Source organism: Rhinoderma darwinii, chromosome 13, assembly GCF_050947455.1.
Source record: "Rhinoderma darwinii isolate aRhiDar2 chromosome 13, aRhiDar2.hap1, whole genome shotgun sequence".
NCBI lineage: Eukaryota > Metazoa > Chordata > Amphibia > Anura > Rhinodermatidae > Rhinoderma > Rhinoderma darwinii.
The window spans coordinates 15,551,660-15,573,403 of NC_134699.1; the positions used below are offsets into that span (position 1 = coordinate 15,551,660).

The 21,744-nt window shown below is 41.7% G+C and overlaps 2 protein-coding genes across 4 annotated transcripts in view; one reads left to right on the top strand and one right to left on the bottom strand.

The window, feature by feature from the left end:
- RDM1 (RAD52 motif containing 1) overlaps positions 1-21,744 on the bottom strand; it is a 58,517-nt gene that overhangs the window by 27,149 nt on the left and 9,624 nt on the right. For 2 of the 3 annotated variants that reach the window (XM_075845765.1, XM_075845766.1), the window contains exons 2-7: positions 13,984-14,163; positions 12,154-12,276; positions 11,427-11,589; positions 8,084-8,182; positions 6,653-6,741; positions 6,291-6,380 (exon numbers count right to left, since the gene is read on the bottom strand). In XM_075845765.1, the coding sequence (XP_075701880.1) occupies positions 6,291-6,380; positions 6,653-6,741; positions 8,084-8,182; positions 11,427-11,589; positions 12,154-12,276; positions 13,984-14,163 (744 nt within the window). Of the gene's footprint in view, positions 1-6,209; positions 6,381-6,652; positions 6,742-8,083; positions 8,183-11,426; positions 11,590-12,153; positions 12,277-13,983; positions 14,164-21,744 lie in introns of those variants that run through there. The other variant, XM_075845767.1, reaches the window with a different exon arrangement.
- GH1 (growth hormone 1) lies at positions 1,155-4,799 on the top strand. The gene is made up of 4 exons (XM_075845459.1): positions 1,155-1,292; positions 3,897-4,013; positions 4,114-4,266; positions 4,433-4,799. The coding sequence occupies exons 1-4, from the start codon at positions 1,167-1,169 to the stop codon at positions 4,634-4,636; spliced, it is 600 nt and encodes a 199-aa protein (XP_075701574.1). The 5' UTR covers positions 1,155-1,166; the 3' UTR covers positions 4,637-4,799.

Consider the following 21,744-nt stretch of genomic DNA (forward strand, 5'->3'; position numbering starts at 1 on the left):
ATTGTTAAGTTCACACGTCGTGGATTTGACACAGATCTCACCATTTAGCATTGCAAAGGATAAAATCCGAAACATGTAAGCCCAAGGCTGAGTTCACACAGAGCTTTTTGCAGGCAGATTTTGATCTGCCTGCACGCCGTTTGCCACTTGCGCCCATTGAGCGCCACGGTCAAAAACGCTGAGAAATACGCTTTCTCTGCCTCCCATTGATGTCAATGGTAGGTCAGAGTCATAAACGCCAGAAGATAAGGCAAGTCGCTTATTTTTCCTGCAAGTGTCCGCCTCCCATTGAAATCAATGGGAGGCATTTTCGGCCGTTTTTTTGCGCGGTTTCCGCGTAAAAAATCTCAGTGTGAACTGGGCCTTATGTTTCCTGTAAACCTCATCTTTCTAAGGCCTCATGCACACAACTGTACCCATGTGCACGGCCGTGATTTCCGGGTCGGCCGGCCACGGAGTGTGAGCCACCCACAAATTTTCAATGAGCCCGGACCGCAGAACACGGCCCTAATAAGGCTTGCCCGTTCTTTCTGAGGTCCGGGCTCCGGGGCCATGCACAGGACCGTGAAAACCACGGTCGTGTGCATGGCCCCATAGGAATGAATGGGGCCGCAATTCTCCCGTGGATTTTCGGGGGAATTGCGGCCGCAAAAGCACGTTCGTCTGCATGGGGCCTAATACTCATCTGGATAATGTGAACTGTTCAATAGGACCAACTGAGCAACTAAAACTAACATTATTTAACAAAAATATTGTGGACAACAAATGGTAAGAAGCAAACAAATGTGTTCTATCGACTAATAGAAACCAAATGTAATGCAGAAATATTATTGACCTCTGACAAAATGATGACGTAAGGCCTCATCATGCACACGACTTTAAGGGTTTTTACTGTCCGCAATTGACGACATGAAAAGGACATGTTCTATATTTTGAAGATTATTTCTACGGCCTCTGATACACATCCGTAAATATACGGCATAGTGTCCATGGCCTATAGAAAAGAATGGGTCTGCAATTTCATGCATATTTATCTGATCTGTAATTACGGATGAAACCTACGGTCGTGTGCACGGGGCCTGAAGGTGCAGCATTTAGTGGTAACTTACGTCAGTACCTGCCTTTTATTTCTAGGACTATGCTCCTCTCTTGGACTGTTGCTCATCATGTGCCTTCAAAGCCCACCGGGGTTCAGTGCTTTCCCCCAGATACCACTGGCCAGTCTCCTCAATAACGCTGTAATCAGGGCACAGTACATTCACCAGGTGGTGGCAGATACATACCGAGACTATGTAAGTACCGTGTCCATTTCAGTGTAAAGATCTGCATACAGGATTTGGGAAGTTACAAAAGAAAAACTATAAATCAATAATAACAACAACAATAAGAACCTCCCGAGGTCAGTATAGGAACCTTTGCCATATAGCTCCTATTGATATTTAAAGTAAGGCTTCCGTACTAAAAGGGATTTCCAATCAGAGATGCTAATGGCATATACAGTGGAGGAAATAAGTATTTGATTTCTTGCTGATTTTGTAAGTTTGACCACTGTCAAAGACATGAACAGTCTAGAATTTTTAGACTAGGTTAATTTTACCAGTGAGAGATAGATTATATTAAAAAAAAAAAAAAAATCACTGTCAAAATTATATATATTTATTTGCATTGTGCACAGAGAAATAAGTATTTGATCCCTTTGGCAAACAAGACTTAATACTTGGTGGCAAAACCCTTGTTGGCACGCACAGCAGTCAGACATTTTTAGTAGTTGATGATGAGGTTTGCACACATGTTAGATGGAATTTTGGCCCACTCCTCTTTGCAGATCATCTGTAAATCATTAAGATTTCGAGGCTGTCGATTGGCAACTCGGATCTTCAGCTCCCTCCATAAGTTTTCGATGGGATTAAGGTCTGGAGACTGGCTAGGCCACTCCATGACCTTAATGTGCTTCTTTTTGAGCCACTCCTTTGTTGCCTTGGCTGTATGTTTCGGGTCATTGTCGTGCTGGAAGACCCAGCCACGAGCCATTTTTAATGTCCTGGTGGAGGGAAGGAGGTTGTCACTCAGGATTTGACGGTACATGGCTCCATCCATTCTCCCATTGATGCGGTGAAGTAGTCCTGTGCCCTTAGCAGAGAAACACCCCCAAAACATAATGTTTCCACCTCCATGTTTGACAGTGGGTACGGTGTTCTTTGGGTCATAGGCAGCATTTCTCTTCCTCCAAAAACGGCGAGTTGAGTTAATGCCAAAGAGCTCAATTTTAGTCTCATCTGACCACAGCACCTTCTCTCAATCACTCTCAGAATCATCCAGATGTTCATTTGCAAACTTCAGACGGGCCTGTACATGTGCCTTCTTGAGCAGGGGGACCTTGCGGGCACTGCAGGATTTTAATCCATTACGGCGTAATGTGTTACCAATGGTTTTCTTGGTGACTGTGGTCCCAGCTGCCTTGAGATCATTAACAAGTTCCCCCCGTGTAGTTTTCGGCTGAGCACTCACCTTCCTCAGGATCAAGGATACCCCACGAGGTGAGATTTTGCATGGAGCCCCAGATCGATGTCGATTGACAGTCATTTTGTATGTCTTCCATTTTCTTACTATTGCACCAACAGTTGTCTCCTTCTCACCCAGCGTCTTACTTATGGTTTTGTAGGGCATTCCAGCCTTGTGCAGGTCTATGATCTTGTCCCTGACATCCTTAGAAAGCTCTTTGGTCTTGCCCATGTTGTAGAGGTTAGAGTCAGACTGATTAATTGAGTCTGTGGACAGGAGTCTTTTATACTGGTGACCATGTAAGACAGCTGTCTATAATGCAGGCACCAAGTTGATTTGGAGCGTGTAACTGGTCTGGAGGAGGCTGAACTCTTAATGGTTGGTAGGGGGTCAAATACTTATTTCTCTGTGCACAATGCAAATAAATATATATCATTTTGACAATGTGATTTTCTTATATTTTTTTATATATAATCTATCTCTCACTGGTAAAATTAACCTAGCCTAAAAATTCTAGACTGTTCATGTCTTTGACAGTGGGCAAACTTACAAAATCAGCAAGGGATCAAATACTTATTTCCTCCACTGTATATATAGGGAAAACGACCGCTGGGACCACCAATGAGTAAAAACAAGGGGCTGTGGCCCTTTTATTTTTTTCTGGCACAGAGCTCCTACTAACCAGGCACTATGCATAAAATGGCTACACGGCCCCATCAGGCCTCCTTCACACAAATATTTGACGTTTCTGAAACCCTATAGAATAGCCGACGGGAAAAATGCCTGAAAAAGCGCCATCCCAGAGCATTTAGAAAAAAATGCTACAAACCAAACCGCAGTTGCGTGTTTATTTCACAATATACTTTAATGTAACATCTGACCACGCTAAAAAAAAAATGCATCAAAAACTCTTAAAACGCCATTAAAAATGCCACAAAAAATGCAGCAAAACCGATTGTGTGAATTCAGCCTTAAAGTGAATGGGGTGGCATTGCAGTTCCTACTCCGCACTTGGGTGTGATGCCCAGAGAAAAAAGTTGAAGGAGCAGCATTGCTTAACCTAGCACCGCAACCCCTTCATTCTAGGGGTTAGCAAGTGGTCAATAGGCTTCAATCTGGATGGATTAATCTGGAGCGGGGATTAAGTTCACCGTTTTCTCATATGCAAATTTGGTTACGATGGCAATGCTCAACTGAAGCTGCAAGGAAGCACCCAGCACCAAAAAATAATTTTAAAAACGGTACACGCGCCAAATCTTTCATGGAACATATAACGGAAAATCTTCACAACGGGATTGCAAAAAGCTGCCCTGCACCCCCGAACGTAAACTAGTTATTACATAATATTGCCTTCCTATGTCCGGCTGCCATGTTATTCTACCGTTCTCTTCCAGGAACGAACATTTATTCGTGAAGATAAGAGATATTCAAATAAAAACTCCTATGCAATGTTCTGCTACTCAGAAACCATCCCAGCTCCAACTGACAAGGACAACACCCACCAGAAATCAGTACGTGGTTTCCTCCGCCGTATACAGATCTAATCGACATGTATTATATTGTGTAGCCGCACCGCTAGCAGTGTTCCTAACTAGCATTCACTTATTACAGGACATGGAACTCCTGCGATTCTCCCTCACCCTCATTCAGTCTTGGATGACTCCAGTGCAATCGCTGAATAAACTCTTTACTAACCAGGTGTTTGGGAATGCCGTCTATGAAAAACTGAGGGACCTTGAAGAAGGATTATATGCGCTCATGAGGGTAAGTGAAAATCTTCAGTGTGACCAGAGTACTCCCCCTGCTGGTTATTAAGTGCTAATGCACTATATTCAGCAAAGCCTCCATTCTGTAACTCCCTCCTACTATAAAAATAAAGAACTTACAAAGAAAATAATTATTAAAATGAATCTTTTTTTGCTACCACCAGGAACTAGATGACGGGAACGCCCGTAATTACGGTCTACTGACGTTCACGTATGACAAGTTTGACTCGCATCCAGACACAGATGATGATGCACGGATTAAAAACTATGGCCTCCTGTCCTGCTTTAAGAAAGACATGCACAAAGTGGAGACTTACCTAAAGGTGATGAAGTGTCGAAGATTTGTGGAGAGCAACTGTATGGTTTAAATGTATCAGAAAATGAATACTGAAAATGGACGCCCTTTTCCCAGTCGCCCCGATACCTGCTGCATTTTATCGTCAGTTGCTTGGGGGGAAATCAGAATTTATGTAATGTTACCATTACACTTCCTGACCAGAAAATATTTGTTGCAGATGTATTATGTTATGCCTGGTCTCTTAAAGGTCTTTGTACTTTGTAAAATAATAAAAGAATAAAATGCAGAAGCCTCGGTCATGAGTGCCTATAATCTGTCCGTACAGCTTTAACGAGGGCTAGTTCAGCATATCTATAGTAATAATACACTAAAATAAATGACACGCACCCCTGTTGTGACACGATGGTTATGCATTACAAGGACTCCGTGACTTCCCAGCAGCTCCGCAGGCACAGTGTCCAAGATAGTCAGAAGTCAGAAACACACTTGTGCTTAAAGGGGTATTTCCAATTTGAACATTTATGTCATATCCACAGAATACTCCACAAATGTCCAATAGATGTGGGTCCTACCTCTGGGACACGCACATATCTCTAGAACGGGACCCCCCTGAACCCTGTCATAGCTTCTGCCACTGTTGCTGGGTTTTGGCCACTGTGAGAAGGTGGCCGGGTTTTCTGGAAAAGGCTGAGCGTGTTTTGCTCTGCTGTTTCCGGAACTCTGAAGGTATTGTTCACACACAAACTCAAAAACGTCTGAAAATACGGAGCTGTTTTCAAGGGAAAACAGCTCCTGATTTTCAGACGTTTTTTTTACGCCCGTTTTCAATAGACTCTATGAAAAACAACTGCAAAAACGGCTGGAGAAGTGACCTGCCGTTTTGAAAAACTGGTGCGAAAAAAACGGCCGGTCGGAACAGAACGCTGTTTTTCCCATTTAAATCAATGAGCAGATGTTTAGAGGCGCTCTGCTTCAGACTTTTCAGCTGTTTTTCAGGACGTTTACGGCCCGAAAAACGTCTGAAAACACTCCGTGTGTACATACCCATACCATGTTATGCATACGGCATAGAACAGTGAGCTACGCAGTTTACATGGCTCCAAAGTTTTAGAAACAGTGTAGCTTGATGTGCTTTCGCAATTCGGTATTCCAATTAACTTTTATGCACGTTCTGGAAACATCGTAGCAAAACACGCCCTGCTATTTTCGGAAAACCAGGTCACCTCATCAGTCAGTGACTGGAGCCCAGCGACAGAAGTTAGGATGGGGTCAAGGGGCCCCATTCTAGAGATAGCTGCGGCTCCCAGAGGTGGCTCCCGCATCTATCGGACATTTATGCCATATCTGCGATGAGAACAAGAACGATCTATACAAATATAACTTCTGAAACATGTCATGTAATCTGGTCACAGCTCCCTACGTGATGCCTAGTCAAGTAATAATTGTAGTTACCAGTGCTACAGCATGCAGACACTGATTTCTACTATCAAGATGGCGGACAGAAGAGGAAAGACATATGTTACAGGGTGGTAGAAATTATCTCAAATATCTGCTGGAGTTTCTTTTTAAATAAATCACTTAGGAATACCAAAAACGGTTTCGAATTTGCCATTTCATCAAAAAATGCTCACAAAAATAATCTATTTCACACAAAAAAAAAACATTTAATGTAAAAACAACATACAAAAAAATTCTAAATAACTTAAAAGCTTTTATGAATCTACCAAAGTGTCTTCATGGAAGGTGAGCTCTGCCCAGTCCTCCTCGTCCTCTCCTTCTCCCGGGTTCAGTGGTGTCCAAGTGAAGTCATTTACCTGTAAAATACAGAACATATTTACCAAACATAAAGATCTGCAGAAAAGACGACAAAAGCAACCTGGAGGATTTAATAAAATAAGTCATTCATTGATAAAAGCAGAACATTCAGGTGTAGAAGTGCAGAGTTTGTCATTTGGCCCAAATCATCTTGAGATCACAATTTTTTGACACACTGTAGGTCTGCAGGTCAAAGAGTTAAATGACAAACCGTATAGTGACTTAACCAAAAAGTACGTAATACAATACACGCTGGTGTCTTCTTATTTACCTGAATAAGTCCTTGCAGTTCTTTCTCTGTTAGGCAGTCCACGGTATCATCTTCGCCAGAAACATATTCCACAGCAACTTTACCACTGTCTGTATTAAAAGGAAGAGACAAGGAACCTGTAATTGCAGCAAGACCATTATTCTTAACAGGGGCAATAAACACCGCACAAACCCAATTTCTGTTCCTGAAATTCACTGGAAGAAAACTGTAAGCTACATGGGGTCTCGCTGCAATATATTGTGCACACCAGTGCAGGGTCTCTCATCAGCCCGACCACACTAACTTGGGTCACCTATAAGTTATCCTAAAAGAAAGGACTTAGGATAAATTCACATCTGCGTCAGGGCTCCGTTACGAAGTTCCGTCTGAGCTTTCCATCGGAACGGAGCCTTGACTGACACAAACGGAAACCAGAAGTTTCCGTTTCCATCACCATTGATTTCAATGGTGAAGGATCAGATGCAAATTGTCTCCGTTGTGCAGGGGTTCCGTCGTTTTGACGGAATCAATAGCGTAGTAGACAACGGTATTCATTCCGTCAAAACCCCTGCAAAACGGAAACCATTTGCACCGGATCCATCACCATTGAAATCAATGGTGATGGAAACGGAAACCTCTAGTTTCCGTTTGTGTGAGTCAGGGCTGCGTTTCCGACGGAACGTCAGAACGGAGTCCTGATGCAGATGTGAATGCAGCATTTTTACATTGACACAAATGGTAAAAATAACCATCCTGTTCGACATTCGTTTTTTTTTTTATTGGAGTAAAAGTCCTGTACTCTGCACTTTTATCTCCGTCAAAACAACGGATGACTAACAAAGAGGATGCAAACGGATTACAATTAAAAATCCCATTTATTTCAATGGGATTTTTAACTGATCCATTTTTATTCTGATCTAAAAACGGATCAGAGTAACGGATTATACAACGCAAGTGTAAGCTTAGCCTAAGGAGGAGACATAAAGGAAGCAAGCGCAATAGTGAGCACTGTACATTAGCCAGTCCTTTTGGCTGATAAGAAGCGTCAAGAAGGCGGAGGTAATTACCCGTTAATTGCCTGCGAGTAAACCCGCTCAGTGCTTCCGATAGGCCCGAGACAGCCCCCTCAGATGTAACTCATGTTATTATAATACTTCACACTCACCTCTTAGCTGCTTCGGGGGTCATTTAGAGGGTGAAGAATAATAAAGGCCGAGCATATGGTCTCCGGAAAAGGCAGAGAAGAGACAAAAGGCCCAGCGCTTTCCTAGTACTGCGGTCAATCCGCTATAGGTGGGGTTTACTATTATGGGGCCCACACTGATGGGACATTGATATTATAATGTAGCGATATGTCATCAATGTCTTAAGTGAGATAATGGGATATTGAATATTACAAAATGTTATGTAAGACACACACCAATACAAAAATGTGAGTGTTATGACTATTACCAAAAACCACCAACAGGATCTTCTGGAAAGCGTTAGACAAAGCCCTTTGTTCAGAATACTTCTGTACTTTCCCAGTCTTTGATATAAATTCCAGTGGATCTGGAAAAAACACACAAAATATGTATTTAATATCAAGCACTTAAACACCATACAAAATACAACTAAATATTATACTCTTGCATTTTCTATCAATTCACATAACACCTTCACTAGGACATTTATGGAGGTGCATAAAGCGCTACATGCAAAGGAAATAAGTGAAACGATGTCATTTACAGAGCCGTAATTCCTGCATACAAGACACTAAGTGGAAAGACTTTACTACACATCCCTATTTCACTCTCTATTGTTTTATACAAGGGAAATATGGCTCCGTACTACAAAATTTGTCATATGGTGAACCGCTCATTTTAGTCAGCAGTAAAGAGAACATAAAAGACAAATATTTTGACAAAGAAAACCAGACAAATTGGTGGGTTTATTTTGGGGTTTCTGGCTTGGGTGTTATGTCTTATATTACTGACTGAGTTTTCAACTCGATACCTCAAGTACCGCCAACAGGTCACGGTTCCAAGTTTCCCTTAGTATTACCACAGGTGATCTAAATATTGTTAGTGCTTTAGGAATTATCAAAAGGTGTTCTCTATTATCGATTTCCTCAAATCGTCACCTGTTAATGGTACAACCCCTTCTCCTATTCGTCTTAAACTAGACTAGACAGGCAGAAACGGTGCCAAATTAATCACAGTGGCGCATGCTGTATAATAAATTTGAACACTTTTCGAAACGGTCTAGGAAGGAAAAGTGTTTAAAACACAATAAATTTATCTCTCAGCATGTACGCAAGATTTTTTTAGGCAATTTGTGCGAGAATTCCGGTGCATTGCTTGGTAAACCTCCTCCAGTGCGTTAAGTCTAGTGACGGCCAGGAAGGGGGGGGTGCACGAGAAAAGGATTCTCCCTTTCTTGTACTTTGGACCCATGTGTCATGCATCGCCCTCCACTCGGCATAACATAGTGTAGCAGATTATGTAGTACCTGCCGTTGCTTAACGTAAGTGCATTTATTTGCACAATGGGCTGCACCATGGAATTGCAGCCACACAAATTTGCATCAGGATGTAATAGTGAATTTTGTTAAAGGGCTGTCCAATCCAGACAACAACCCCTGTGCAGATACTCTATTAGGGAACATGGACCTCATAAAGGGTTGCCCTTTGCTTTGGACCCAAGAACAATGTGATCTAACACGTTTCTCCTGCATGATGTTACAGGAGCCCGCAGCTTCCCCTGGTCATAATCGCTGATTGTGGGTGATTCCATCAGTCAGGGGGCTGCAGGGAGTATTGTACAGATACGAGAACCACTTTAAAGAGGCTCTGTCACCAGATTTTGCAACCCCTATCTCCTATTGCAGCAGATCGGCGCTGCAATGTAGATTACAGTAACGTTTTTTGTTTTTTTTAAACGAGCATTTTTGGCCAAGTTATGACCATTTTTATATTTATGCAAATGAGGCTTTCTAAAGTACAACTGGGCGTGTTTAAAGTTATGTACAAGTGGGCGTGTATTGTGTATGTACATCTGGGCGTTGTGAATAGAACTGTATGATGCTGACGAATCAGCATCATCCACTTCTCTTCGTTACCACCCAGCTTCTGGCAGTGCACAGACACACAGCGTGTTCTCGAGAGATCACGCTGTGACATCACTTCCCCAGGTCCTGCATCGTGTCGGACGAGCGAGCACACATCGGCACCAGAGGCTACAGTTGATTCTGCAGCAGCATCGGCATTTGCAGGTAAGTAGCTACATCGACTTACCTGCAAACGCCGATGCTGCTGCAGAATCAACTGTAGCCTCTGGTGCCGATGTGTCCTCGCTCGTCCGACACGATGCAGGACCTGGGGAAGTGATGTCACAGCGTGATCTCTCGAGAACACGCTGTGTGTCTGTGCACTGCCAGAAGCTGGGTGGTAACGAAGAGAAGTGGATGATGCTGATTCGTCAGCATCATACAGTTCTATTCACAACGCCCAGCTAGTAAAAGAAGTAAAAACGCCCAGATGTACATACACAATACACGCCCACTTGTACATAACTTTAAACACGCCCAGTTGTACTTTAGAAAGCCTCATTTGCATAAATATAAAAATGGTCATAACTTGGCCAAAAATGCTCGTTTTTAAAAAAAACAAAACGTTACTGTAATCTACATTGCAGCGCCGATCTGCTGGAATAGCAGATAGGGCTTGCAAAATCTGGTGACAGAGCCTCTTTAACTTCTAAGGTGTGCAAGTTTATCTGCAATGGTTAAATTGTGGTGGGGACTTCACATCCCAATAACATCACATAATGTGATTTACAGTCACAACATAAAAGTATGAACACACTCTTATAAAGACCCCGGTAGTTGGCGCGCAAAATTGATAATTATATGACCTAATTGCTAAAAGGCAAAAAAAAAAAAATAACTATTTCCCAACTACCTGTTATATAGCAATATTTTAAATGAAATATAAATTAATATTAAAAATGTAACCTTTGTTCAATAATAAGTAGCACACCACAGAATTATCAAAAAGGGTCAATGTAAACTGGCAGAATGGTGAATTGCAGACACTTACACCGGCAAATTATCGGGAACAAATGTTCACAGAAAGCTTGTTCCAGATAATTGCACTGCGTAGACAGGGCAACGATCAGCCGATGAACAGATTGTATCATTTTAAATGGCCAAAATATTATCGTCAGCAGCGCATCTCCCTGTGTAAACACGTAGACGTGCTGCCGATACGATAGAAATGTATGGGGACGAGCGATCGGAGTAACGAGCGCCGATCAATGAGCTGTCTCGCTGATTGGCACAAGTTTACACGGCCCTCGTCGGACCGTGTAATATCAGATTACGATTCTGACTAGTGCTGCGCTTTGTTTTCTAAATCAGCAGCTGCAATCCGATTTAACCAGTGATAGACTATTTAACTGCCAGAGAATTACATTGTATTAAAACATGGTTAGACCTTCCCCTCCCCCCCCCCCCCCCCCCCCGACGTGTTTCAGTACAAAAGTAGCGTCCTCAGGGGTATACTGGCACCTATACCCCTGAAGACGTAACTTTTTTAACAATTGTGTGGTGTGTTACTTGCTATTGAGTAAAGGTTACGTTTTAATAAAAAGTTGCTACATAATGGGATGTTGGGAAATAGGGCTTTTTGGGCTTTTGGCAATTAGGTAATATAATTTTACAACAAAAAAGTAGATACTTAACCCCAATTTTAGAAGCAGAATAAAGGGGTTGCAATATATCTTTACAATCCACAATTCTCAAAATGAATCATCACCGTTCTGCTTCTGAATATTCTCTTCTGCGACTCCGACTCCTCTGCTGCGAACTCCATGATGCGGGAGGGTCACTTCAACAACACACAGGTATGTTAGTTTTGCCTGTTCTTGTGGTTCCGATTCCTCCTCGGGGTCTTCATCCACACCAGTTATATTCTGCAGCTAAAGGGAAATAAGTTTTCATTCATTAAAGGGGCATTCCAGTCAGGAACATTGAAAAGGTCATAAGATACTAGATTGGTGGGGGTCTGACCACTAGAATAACAACCAATTGCTAGAATAGGGACCCTGATACCCCCCAATCTAATGACCGTGGTAGGGGTAGATTGTATGGAGTAGCGGTCAAGCATGTGTGCTACCATTTCATAAAACTTAAGGAAACAGCCGGGTGCAGTTGTGTATAGAAAAGCTGAATGACAACTTTTATAGTCACTAATAAGCTCCAACAGGGTCATTACCCAGCTTTCCTAGAGCTCTGAATGTCTAATTTTTCCAGCGGCTGTCAGGGCATGCAGGGAGTTGATAGTTCCAGGTTGCAGACCACTGCTCTGTACCTCCCCCAAGCACAGGATCATCAGGAGGTAGCGCATTGAGACCTGATCTCCATTATTACAAACTACGAGCATCAAAACCGCGAGGAAAAGCAAATGATCAGGTCACTGCTGCATATGTACTGAGGCTTCAAAATTGCGGGGGAGGGGGATCATTAGGTTTGCAATTACTCACAGCAATTATCCTGTTGGACCAGCCATTAAACCCCAGGTAGTAGTTCGCCAGCTCCTGACATTTGTTGCTGTACAACTCCAGAGACTTGTACGGAAATCTTTTCTGCTTGCCGCACATTTGCACCTAGGTACAAGAAAAACAGTCACATACGAGAAGAGACAAGCAGACATTACACAGAATTAGGATGGCTTCATACATATTTTTACGCCATTGATTAAGCTGCAGCGAATTCGCCACAAAATCTGTGTGTATCTGTATGAATATTCTCATGCACACTGGCCACACAGTTGCTGCAGATTTGACCCTTTGCAATGCAGCAGCAATCCAAGGAAAATCTGCATGTAAAACATGCAGATTTTGTGGCAAATTTGCTGCGGACAAATCTGTGGTGTAAAATCAAGCCACATGTGATCCACCTTGATGTTACTTATAGTAAAATATTACAGCACATGTTCACCATTGTAGTTTACATATACAGAATCAAAGGGATTTTCCCACCAAATACATCAGGGTCCCCACTGATCACTAGAACAGTGGTCGTAAAGGCGTTGTTCCAAGATTAAATGTTATCCCCTAACCACAGGATAGGTTATAAGATGCTGATTAGTGGGGGTCCAACTTCTCGGAACCCCACCTATCACGAGAACGGGAGTTACGTTCCTCCGAATGGAGCAGCAGGTCGAGCATGCACGCGGCTGCTCCATTCACTCTCTATAGCACTGCCAGAGATAGCCAAGCGCTGTACTCGGCTATCTCCGGCAGTCCCAAAGACGGTGTATGGAGCGGCAGTGCGCACGCTCGACCTGCCGCTCCATTCATTTGCAGGAATGATCAGCATCTTATCACCTATACTGTACTTAGGGGATAACATTTAATCTTTGGACAACCCCTTTAAGTCCCATTTCTCCTCACCGAACCGCAGAAAAAGGAGTTTGGATGGAGATACGCGCACTAGCAGATCTATTCAAAGTCTACGGGACTGTGCACGCTCGACTGCGGGAGTGGGAGTCCTAACAAGCAATCAGTTATCCTGTGGACAGCTCATAAATGGATTTGGTGGGAAAACCTCTTTAATCCACAATAAAAAGTTGAGACGCTGTAATCACAATTCTGCAGCCTTCAGGCTGGGTTCTCACGAGCACATTAACGTCTGTAATGGACGGACGTATTTCGGCCGGAAGTCCCGGACCGAACACACTGCAGGGAGCCGGGCTCCTAGCATCATAGTTATGTACGATGCTAGGAGTCCCTGCCTCTCTGCAGGACAACTGTCCCGTACTGTAATCATGTTTTCAGTACAGGACAGTAGTTCCACGGAGAGGCAGGGTCTCCTAGCATCGTACATAACTATGATGCTAGGAGCCCGGCTCCCTGCACTAAGTTCGGTCCGGGACTTCCGCCCGAAATACGTCCGTCCATTACGGACGTTAATGTGCTCGTGTGAACCCAGCCTCAGAGTAGAAATCTCCAGGCATTCCTTGTTGCTTCGGTGTCTGCACAGAAATAGATGTAATGCAACATTTCTACAAAGGTACACAAAACGTGTAAATGACAACTGATATCACGCAGGATTGGCGGGTGGGATTCACATTTCCTGCAGATCCATAAACTACAGGTCACTGTTAATGGCAGCCTGTATGCGGTCAAAAGATTGCAAACTGTATGATGTTGGTCAATTTTAAACATACACAACCCGAGTATTTAGATAAAAACCAGACGTAATGGAATATTCTAAACATACAAGACCCATGTGATGAGTGATGGTTTATGGTACTTGCTTGTGGCAGGTCAGACAGTTGACTACCACCAAAGTCCAGCATCAGCAATTACCTTCAGAGGGGCGTCCTGGAAGAGCTTCTTCTTGTCACACGCTGCCTGCGCTCTCTTGGCACTTTGGGAGGAGTAGTATTTGATGACGGCATAATAACCGGGCTCTGCTACACCAGCATTCGGGAAAAGCTTCAATGAGTACTGAGGTCCAAACTGAGAAAATACTTTTTGTAAAGAGCACTGCAAATAGAGAAGTGTGTGAGAACAGGTCACCCATAAAATGACTTCAAGTATTGTATTGCTGCAGCACAGGCGTGACCGCTCACATGTAGTTTAACCCCTTTACGACGAAGGCCGGCTATATCCATCCCATGCAGGTGCTAGTTCCCGCATATATCCGTCCTCTGATTGCGTGGGTACTGCCAGTGTACACACGCGATCAGCGGCAGGAGCACGGCTGTTATACACAGCCAGGCTCCTGCCGGAATTGAAATGCGCTCCGATTTCGGCAGTTTAACCCATTAGTTGCCGCTTTCAACGGCGACATCTAATGTGTTTGCCAGAGGGAGCTCCCTCTGTCACCCCATCGGGGCACCCACAAAGAAGTCGTGGGGTGCCGTTGGTTTCCATGGCAGCCAGGGGATTAACAAAGGCCCCCAGGTCTGCATTCAGCATCTGCCTATTAGCCCATGCCAAAAGGCATGGCCTAATAGATTGCCTGTCAGTTTTACACTGATAGCATTATATAAGCGATCAGCAGATCGCATGGTGAAGTCCCCTGGTGGGACTAAAACAAAAATGTAAAGCAGTTAAAAGTATATATAAAAAAAAAATTAAATAAAGATTACAGTTTAAATAAAATACATTTTTTCCCACAAAAAGTGGTTTTATTTAGTAAAAGTGTCAAAACAAATAACACATACAGTGAAGGAAATAAGTATTTGATCCCTTGCTGATTTTGTAAGTTTGCCCACTGTCAAAGTCATGAACAGTCTAGAATTTTTAGGCTAGGTTAATTTTACCAGTGAGAGATAGATTATATAAAAAATAAAAAAAGAAAATCACATAGTCAAAATTATATTTATTTGCATTGTGCACAGAGAAATAAGTATTTGATCCCCTACCAACCATTAAGAGTTCAGCCTCCTCCAGACCAGTTACACGCTCCAAATCAACTTGGTGCCTGCATTAAAGACAACTGTCTTACATGGTCACCTGTATAAAAGACTCCTGTCCACAGACTCAATGAATCAGTCTGACTCTAACCTCTACAACATGGGCAAGACCAAAGAGCTTTCTAAGGATGTCAGAGACAAGATCATAGACCTGCACAAGGCTGGAATGGGCTACAAAACCATAAAGTAAGACGCTGGGTGAGAAGGAGACAACTGTTGGTGCAATAGTAAGGAAATGGAAGACATACAAAATGACTGTCAATCGACATCGATCTGGGGCTCCATGCAAAATCTCACCTCGTGGGGTATCCTTGATCCTGAGGAAGGTGAGAGCTCAGCCGAAAACGACACGGGGGGAACTTGTTAATGATCTCAAGGCAGCTGGGACCACAGTCACCAAGAAAACCATTGGTAACACATTACGCCGTAATGGATTAAAATCCTGCAGTGCCCGCAAGGTCCACCTGCTCAAGAAGGCACATGTACAGGCCCGTCTGAAGTTTGCAAATAAACATCTGGATGATTCTGAGAGTGATTGGGAGAAGGTGCTGTGGTCAGATGAGACTAAAATTGAGCTCCTTGGCATTAACTCAACTTGCCGTGTTTGGAGGAAGAGAAATGCTGCCTATGACCCAAAGAACACCGTCCCCACTGTCAAGCATGGAGGTGGAAACATTATGTTTTGGGGGTGTTTCTCTGCTAAGGGCATAGGACTACTTCACCGCATCAATGGGAGAATGGATGGAGCCATGTACCGTCAAATTCTGAGTGACAACCTCCTTCCCTCCACCAGGACATTAAAAATGGCTCGTGGCTGGGTCTTCCAGCATGACAATGACCCGAAACATACAGCCAAGGCAACAAAGGAGTGGCTCAAAAAGAAGCACATTAAGGTCATGGAGTGGCCTAGCCAGTCTCCAGACCTTAATCCCATCGAAAACTTATGGAGGGAGCTGAAGATCCGAGTTGCCAAGCGACAGCCTCGAAATCTTAATGATTTACAGATGATCTGCAGAGGAGTGGGCCAAAATTCCATCTAACATGTGTGCAAACCTCATCAACTACAAAAAACGTCTGACTGCTGTGCTTCCCAACAAGGGTTTTGCCACCAAGTATTAAGTCTTGTTTGCCAAAGGGATCAAATACTTATTTCTCTGTGCACAATGCAAATAAATATATATAATTTTGACAATGTGATTTTCTTTTTTTTTTTTTAGATATAATCTATCTCTCACTGGTAAAATTAACCTAGCCTAAAAATTCTAGACTGTTCATGTCTTTGACAGTGGGCAAACTTAGAAAATCAGCAAGGGATCAAATACTTATTTCCTTCACTGTATATGGTATCCCCGCGATGGTAACGTTTTGAACAATAAAGTGAAAGATAAAACGGAGGACCCAGGTAGCTGGTGGGCTGAGGTACAAACAAATCACATCAATATTGCCAAAGGCAAAAAGATGATCCCTTGTTTCCCAGGTACCTATTGAACGCTTACGAATATTATAACGTATAACTTTATTGTAAATGACTATTAAGCATAGAAATGAAGATTAAAAGTGCAATGTGAACTGAAAGTCCCTATACAGTAATGCTATCGTTGCTGTGTAGTCTGTACTGAGCGCAGGGTCAAACCACCACCTCTGATGAGCGCACTGCCTGTGTGACACAACTATAGTTAGCGGCTGCAATTCGCTTAGGAAAGGACTTAGAATTAGCAGGAACACATTGAATTTTAAAAGGAGAAATGCCCCCCCCCCCCACATGTTTCACCACCGTAGTGGCGTCCTCAGGGGAAAATGGGGCGGCGAGCGCGGCCAGGTCTCCCATTTATGACCTCACTCGTGACGTCAGCTAGCGCCCAGCCAATAGGGGACTCGCTATCGCGCCTGCGTAGTGGAAGGAGATTTCACCGGATAGATAAGTGTAGAAGCCAGTTCACTGCGCATGTCAGTGAACTTAGAATGATGATGAAACAATAAATCACAGATGTACCAGATGGAAAAGGAAGAAAGTCACTGCGCATGTCAATAGACTTGGATACAGAAAGGCAGTGGAAGACACAAATTTAAGTATGTTAAATAGATGGATTATAATAAGAAATACAAATATATTCCACTATCCGTTATTCTGTATCAATATCCATCTACTTGGTAGAGTATCTTATAATTGTTAGTAAGACCATGTACAAAAAATATATCTAGGTGATAGGAGAGCTGTCAAGGATGGAAAGAAGAGATCACTACATATATCCGTGAGCTTGGACATTGCTCAGTAATATTAACCCGATCACCAGTAGGGGGGTGTGTGTGTGTGTGTGTGTGTGTGTGTGTGTGTGTGTGTGTGTGTGTGTGTGTGTGTGTGTGTGTGTATATATATATATATAATGTAGAATTCTGAAAAAATCTGAGAATAACTTCAGAAAATGGAGACATCAGCAATGTGTACACATATTTAGAGACAAAATATTAGTAAAAATAATATGCGAACGCGACCATATCAGGATGTATTTGTAAGGTTAAACCAGTATTGACCATATTTAAGAGGATAGGGATTATTAGGAAAGCTCATAGGGGGTTCAGGATCTACAAATTACTTATATTCACAAGAAGGCCACAAAAGTGAAGCCTCATGGAGTCCACCAGGACTAAGGCTGTCTAGGAGGTAAATCCACCGCGCATCCTCCTGTAACAACCTACGGTGTAAATGACCTCCTCTGGGACCAGGTTTCAGCACGGTGATACCCCGAAATTGGATGGATCTGGTGTCATTCTCGTGCACACATCTCATGCGTCTGGACAGTGGAGTATCTTCTCTTCGCTTAATGGAACTTAGATGCTTTGAGATTCTTCTTCTAAATTGTTGAATTGTTTTGCCTACATAAACGTTAGGGCATGGGCATTGTGCAATATATACAACCCCCGCACTCTGGCAGGTAATAAACGGTCTGATCTCATAGGACATCCCATTAGAAGGATTGACAAATTTCTTCTTCATTTTTGGCATAAAAGGACCAAAGGAACAATGTCCACATGGATAGGAACCAAAGGTAGGTGAGTGGAGCCATGTATCACGTGGTATAGATGGTTTTGAATAGTGGCTATGAACCAAAAATTCTCAAACATTTTTAGCAAAAAAAAAAATAGCAGCAAAGGAAGCCACAGGTGTGCTCACCGAATAGATTGTCCTGGGCTCTGTAGTTCCTCAGTTGGAGTGGAAGAGGGGGCTTGCAGGCAAGGGATCCAGAGAAATTAAGAATTGTATAAAAAAAAATCCTCAGCACATCCACATTAGAAAAATATAAAAAGTGCTTTATTTCGACATAATGTAAATGTCCATAAGACACAGCATGGGACGTGTTACCACTAACGCGTTTCGAACAGAGTGTTCTTACTCATATCATAACGTAACACACTTAGGACATGTGTTTTAAAATTAACATCGACCAATCCTGTAACATTTAAAGTCAGAAAGGAACTACCACCTTTTTGAAAAGCAAGTTAATTAATCTGCAGGTTTGCGGCAGCCGCACCGATACATAGAAGCTTGTACACAGTAGTCTAGGTAAAAAGATATGCGGTATTATACAAGTTTATGGAAAGAAACCCATAGCACACATAATAAAAAATTATACAAATATACATATGGCATAGATCGATATTTAATGAAAAAACGCAAGTAAAAATGCAAAGTTTCTACCATTCAGTGCGTTATTTTTGCGCTTTCCAACTTTTTCGTTTGCAAAAAATTATATTAAACTAAAAATAGGAAGTTTGTTGCTGTAGTAGAATTGTTTGTTAGTAGAAAAAAAACATTAAGTATAGCAACGTTGAACAAATGCAATTGTGTGATTTTTTTCTTTAGATGATTTTAGCAGAGATCATATGCACTAGATATATATGTGAATTTGTTCATAATATACTTAGGGTCTATCTGCACCCTAAAACAAGGGGGCGAAAAAGATCTCCCCTCCAGTTTAATCCTTTGGGGTAACTGGTTTCCATTTGGAGAATCCAAAAGGCTTCCCTGTTGTGGAGATGATTTCTCCAATCACCTCCTCTAACTGCTTATTCACTTCTTCTATATCATGGAATCTAAAATATTCCAAAGAACTATTGTGTATCCATAAAGTGTTTGGCTGCTCCAGATGTTTTGGCAGAAGTTTTTAGGATATCTGATATGTGTTCTGCAATGCGTGTTTTTTATTTTCTAGTAGTACAGCCAATATATTTGAGGTTGCACGAAACGCATAAGATGTAAATTACATGATGTGTATCTCAGTTTATAAAATAATTTATTGGATGGATTTTTCTGTTGGGTAAGTTAAATTCTTTCGTTTTTGTGCTATATTTACATACATTACATCTATTGCCACCACATTTAGAAAAAACCTTTTTGCGATAACCATATCTTACTAGTAGTGTTAGATGTAAAAACGCTCGGTGAAAGTAGATCACCCAGACTTTTGCCTTTTTTAGCCACATATTTGCATCCTTGGTTCAAGATTTTGGACAATATATTATCTTGATATAACATAGGAATATTTTTTTTAATGATATTAGTGATCTGGGTGTAATTCGAGCTGCGTGCAGTAGAGAAAACGATAGGGGATATTAATGAGGAATCTATTATCCTTCTGTTATCCTAACTGCGATTGTTGTGATTTATTTTTAACAAAATTCCAACCTTTTCTCCGCATTCACTTTTCCTGGCTCATGTGCGATGTCTTCTTTATCCCCCACAATCTACTGTTCAATTTCATCTAAACAGATCTAGTACCTATACCCCAGAATTACAGGAGTTCATTTTGAGGTCTGTGGAGTAACAATTTTTTCAGCTTTGACAATGAGTTTTTCATTCAAATTGAAGGCGCTCCCATGGGCTCTAAATTTTCCCCTTCTCTAGCCAATCTTTATATGTCCTGGTGGGAAGAAATATACATGTTCTCTGAAATTAACCCGTATAGCATCATGTGGTCTGGGCGCTATATTGACGACCTGCTCCTGGTCTGGGCTGGAGATGTAACTTTAACACCACATTTCATACATTTCATCAATGACAACAATTTGAATTTAAAATTTACTTTTAATACCTCCAGTTCTGAAACTTCATTTTAGGACTTACTTCTAAATGGGGATCTACAAAACAAACTTTTTTCCACGTGTTTATACCGTAAACCCTTAGCAGGAAATACTATTTTACTTGCATCCATTGTCACCCTAGTCACACTGTGAAAGCAATACCGCAAGGTGAACTAATCAGAACTAGAAGAGCGTGTTCAGACAATCTGTCTTTTTCTATACAATGCAAGGATCTAGAGCAGAGACGGTCACACAGAAGCCAGGAAAAGTGAATGCGGAGAAAAGGCTGGAATTTTGTTAAAAATAAATCACAACAATCGCAGTTAGGATAACAGAAGGATAATAGATTCCTCATTAATATCCCCTATCGTTTTCTCTACTGCACGCAGCTCGAATTACACCCAGATCACTAATATCATTTATATTTCTATGTTTAATCAAGATAATATATTGTCCAAAATCTTGAGCCAAGGATGCAAATATGTGTCTAAAAAAAGGCAAAAGTCTGGGTGATCTACTTTCACCGAGCGTTTTTACATCTAACACTACTAGTAAGATATGGTTATCGCAAAAAGGTTTTTTTCAAATGTGGTGGCAATAGATGTAATGTATGTAAATATAGCACAAAAACAAAAGAATTTAATTTACCCAACAGAAAAATCCATCCAATAAATTATTTTATAAACTGCGATACACATCATGTAATTTACATCTTATGCGTTTCGTGCAACCTCAAATATATTGGCTGTACTACTAGAAAATAAAAAACACGCATTGCAGAACACATCAGATATCCTAAAAACTTCCGTCAAAACATCTGGAGCAGCCAAACACTTTATGGATACACAATAGTTCTTTGGAATATTTTAGATTCCATGGTATAGAAGTGAATAAGCAGTTAGAGGAGGTGATTGGAGAAATCATCTCCACAACAGGGAAGCCTTTTGGATTCTCCAAATAGAAACCAGTTACCCCGAAGGATTAAACTGGAGGGGAGATCTTTTATATTTATGTCTTTTAGCCAGATTTGTCTTCTAGTTCTCCTAGTCCGCCCCCTTGTTTTAGGGTGCAGATAAGACCCTAAGTATATTATGAGCAAATTCACATATATATCTAGTGCATATGATCTCTGCTAAAATCATCTAAAGAAAAAAATCACACAATTGCATTTGTTCAACGTTGTTATACTGTATAGATGTGTGTATGTAGCGCTCCTGTACACACAATGCGCTGCCCAACATCACAGCCAATTCCCAGGTTGCTTAAATCTTTTTTCTACAATCAATTCTACTACAGCAACAAACTTCCTATTTTAAGTTTAAGAAAAATTTTTGCAAACGAAAAAGTTGGAAAGCGCAAAAATAATGCACTGAATGGTAGAAACTTTGCATTTTTACTTGTGTTTTTCATTAAACATCGATCTATGCCATATGTATATTTTTGTAATTTTCTATTATGTCTGATATCCCTTATACCATCAAATTAATGTGTGCTATGGGTTTCTTTCCATAAACTTGTGTAATACCGCATATCTTTTTACCTAGACTACTGTGTACAAGCTTCTATG